The following is a 3,912-nucleotide window of genomic DNA, read 5'->3' on the forward strand; positions in this document are numbered from 1 at the left end:
CTCTTTGTACTTGTATGGATATTTACATAATCAAAAGGAACGTTAAAACTAAACAAGTGCTCTAATACTTAATTACAAAGTAAGCAACTGAAATTTTACTTCCCCCCACATAATTATTTTACTGTGGAAGAAAAAAATGCTATCCAGCACCAGTTACAAAACAGTAAGACAGCCATGAGAAAGTAATACTAGGCACTGCAGAACATACAACAGGACAGTAAAAAAAATTATCAGTAATAAAATAGTCACCTGGAAGCCATGCTAATTTCAACATCTAGTACTAAGGTGGCTAAAGCTGACATGTGAGTCCTGTAGAGTGATCTGTCTTCTGCTTTCTCTGACCAGTCATTTGAGTATTTTACACTCCCTGTTTGATACCAGCAAAACCCAAGGAAATCTTTATTGACTGATGTCCCACAATTACTTCTCCTTGGTAATGACTCGCATTTCCTTCTAAAAAAAATTCCCTTTGTTGTGTAAAATGCTGAACTGGATGATAACATGGGTATGAACACACATATAGAAAAGACATTTGGATGTAGCCTACATAAAGTACACAATTTAAAATATTCCTGTTCTGTAGTTGATGCTTTTTTTCCATTCAGCATACTGGCTCGAAGATAATTCAGAAGCCTGTTGCCTAACAGAAATACCCAAAAATAATGAAAGCCAAGTCACATTCTTAGGTTCAGTAGTTGCTGAAAGGATTTACCCTGCCACAAGACAGCACTTTATTTTATTTAAAGAAAAAAAAAAAATAGGAGCAGCAACTTATCACAATTCTCCACTACTGTGCAATAATGATGTAACCAATACAACATGGAAATCTGTTAGGTGAGACTGTACAACATCTGGAGATCACAGCTTTATGCTCCTTCTTGCTCAGGATAATTTAAAATTTTGCGGTGAGCTTGGCGCAAGTATTGCTGCTGCTTGAAGTAAACCTTAAAAGCTCCTTTTATAGCAACAAAAGCAATTCCACCCTGAAATAAAAAGGTATTTTGAAAACCTGCACAGTTCAGTGTCATATCATTGCAAACGTTCTTTTTAAAAATTTCCAGTCAAAGAAGATTTATTTTCCAATCATACAGCATTTTCTTTTTAAGTTTAGCTAATTAGAACAATTCCCAATGAGTAGCTCAAAGTTTTCTGTCACAATGCACTATTACAGAGGCTAATGTTACTTAAAGGGATTACATACTGGATCAACAAAACCTTTTGAAAGCTTTTATTTGTTTGGAAGTCTGATGAAAAAGAAAAAAAAAGAAAAAATCAAAATACATCCTATTTAAAGAACAAAGTAAAATGCAGGTATGTATCTGCTTTCCTCCCTTCTCTGAATATTATACTATACGTGTCACAAGGAATAATACTACCATTCTATAATCAGACTGTGAAAAAGGCCACCTGCCAAAAGCAAGCGTGGAGTGAAATAAAATCTGGTTTTTTTTGTAAAACAAAGTTGTCTTTTTCCCCAGAAAGTTCTACAATATGTTTATCTCCAGTCTTCAAAATAAGAAGAGACACTAAGAAGCCTTTAGTCTGCATGAATGGTTGTAATATCACAGTTTCTTCCATATGGAAGAGAGGGGTGCATAAACATGTTGGAATTGAAAACAGGGGCTGAAGTGACAGATGACCAGAGATACCACTGTATCAAACTCTGTGTGCCTCCCCTTCAAAGGCTGCAAGTCAGAGAGGTTATTCACAAGGGAAGAGATTTCCTCCTTTCCTTGTCCTTTCCCCTCCATTCAACTTCTATGGAGAGTTTATTTTTCTCTCCTTATTAAAATAAGTAACAAAGGGATTCTCTAAAGAATTAGTAAACAGAAGCAAACATGAAAAGGTTGATAATACATTATCACCCTTAATTACAGCTAAGATCTGCCTAGTACAGTACCAGATACAAGTTGCAGCCTTGTCTGGGATTGAGATTAGTTTCAGTCATAAGGACAAAGTCTCTCACACATGTGATGCGTGTTTGCTGCCAAGATAGGCAACCTTAAAAAAACCCCCACCCTTCCCTTAATCAAAGGCCACTCAAGTTCTAGATCAACTTATGTTCCTTTTTACTTTTCCTCCTTCCCCCCACAACACAACACTGCATATTCCCGTATTACAATAGTTTGTGAAACAAACAATACTGAATCTTACCAAGATTGTCCTTTGTAAATTTGAGTTAACACTGCTGAACATCAGCTTGCCAACTATCGTGGCAATAGTAGGGAAAACCAGAGCTCCACATAGAATACGTGTAGCAGAGACATGATCTGCCAAAGGGTTGGCCTCTGCTGGAATACGAGGAACAGGACATCCAATGCCTAAAGGGATAAGAGTAGAGGAAGAAAAGATTACATAGCCACTACCTCAAACAGAACACAAAGCACATTAGTGCCCACCCCCCACTCCATTACAAATCTATAGCCCAATTACTTGGAGATCTATCCCTCTTCTCAGTGAATATTCTGCTTCCATTAAATGACTGTATTCATTTTTACTTTCAAAAAAGACCCATGATTTTCAGTAGCTTGTTTTCTTACTAAGGCCTTAATTGAAACCATGTGCTCCTGCTCCTCTTGCCCCACCTTTCTCATTAGGTACTATAAAACCACAATCTAAATAGACTGAACAAAAAATAGAGGGAAGTTATCACCTTTAGTTAAGAATGGTGAAAACTACTCGCTTATCCCTATCTCCTGAAGGCACAAATTCAAGCTTGATACTTCCTTTTAAATTTAATCACATTACCTGGAAATATGCTGTTCAAAATTTGTAGCTTATTAGAGTATTTGCGCCACAGTCTGAGCACATAGTCCTCCCAACGAATCATCTTGCCCAATATTAGCATGACTGGGATAGTGGGAAGTCCAATCAAAAGAAATAAAGGATCAGCTCTCTCCATGACATCAAGACCTTCTTTGTGACCCACAACCTGGTAAATATGTATATAGTTGACAAACATAACAAAGACCACAACTGAACAAAGTATAACTTTTAAGAAGTCTAGTTCGTTTGGGGCTGCCCATGCCTTTTAAGTTAAAGGGGAAAAAAAATGCTGTTTTACCCAACATACTCAGTTTTCCCTTTGCATCCTTGGTTGCTTATCAAGTGTAAGGCAGGCAAGCTACCAGCCCTAGTTTGCAAGTCGTTAATCTTGCAGAGAGCTGTAACACAATTCCTTACCATGTCAACAAAAAGCTTCATGGGCTTCTGTTTGAGTAAAAGCTTAAACATCTGAAATATCAAAATAGCATGCTTTCCAAAGAAGTATTTACAGTTTTAGAATTATTAGTTTTACGTTCAGAGATTGATTAGATACTACTCTTTAAAGGATAAATTGACAGCAAGTATCTCAGGATGTTTTAATTTAAAACTTCTGTTATTTAGGAATACCTTACGCAACAGAGATGATAGATTAAAAGTATTGCTGCTCCAGACAATGCAGGAAGAACTGTAGTGTAAATAGCAGCATATCTTCACTTGTACCTTATTTTTTAGTGTGGTTAGTGCTATGATTTTAAAGGACAGTCATTACTGATGTGTCTAAACCTTTCTCCTAACACATAAAAAAATAAACAGACTTCGCAGTTTATAAAATGTATGTACTAAAACTGTAACAGAACAGTGCATTACTTTTTCCTAAACAGTACGTACTTTTTAATTTAAATAAGTAACTCTAATAGGGCTGAGGACAAAAAAAGAAATTAAAATGGTACATATGCTCTAGAGTGGTCTCAATTTAAGAATTACTAAATGCTAACAAAGGCCTTGAAGAGCTTCTAGAAAGAATGGGCTCTTTCATGACTTTCTCCGTAAGAATCCAGGAAGACTAAAAAACCTAAAATAATAATGATTACATTTGTCAGGCACTGGATTTCCTGATGTGTTTTCATTGACTTCTTGTTTTCCCTA

The 3,912-nt window shown here is 36.2% G+C and overlaps 1 protein-coding gene across 1 annotated transcript in view; it reads right to left on the bottom strand.

Annotated features, from left to right (window-relative positions):
• Positions 1-597: 597 nt before the first annotated feature.
• The window catches only part of MARCH5 (membrane-associated ring finger (C3HC4) 5), a 12,577-nt gene continuing 9,262 nt past the window's right edge, over positions 598-3,912 (bottom strand). Inside the window, exons 5-7 of the mRNA XM_010295271.1 lie at positions 2,749-2,932; positions 2,155-2,321; positions 598-983 (exon numbers count right to left, since the gene is read on the bottom strand). Of these exons, the coding sequence (XP_010293573.1) occupies positions 867-983; positions 2,155-2,321; positions 2,749-2,932 (468 nt within the window). The 3' untranslated portion in view covers positions 598-866. The remainder of the gene's footprint in view (positions 984-2,154; positions 2,322-2,748; positions 2,933-3,912) is intronic.

The sequence above is a fragment of the Phaethon lepturus genome, unplaced genomic scaffold, assembly GCF_000687285.1.
Source record: "Phaethon lepturus isolate BGI_N335 unplaced genomic scaffold, ASM68728v1 scaffold18199, whole genome shotgun sequence".
NCBI lineage: Eukaryota > Metazoa > Chordata > Aves > Phaethontiformes > Phaethontidae > Phaethon > Phaethon lepturus.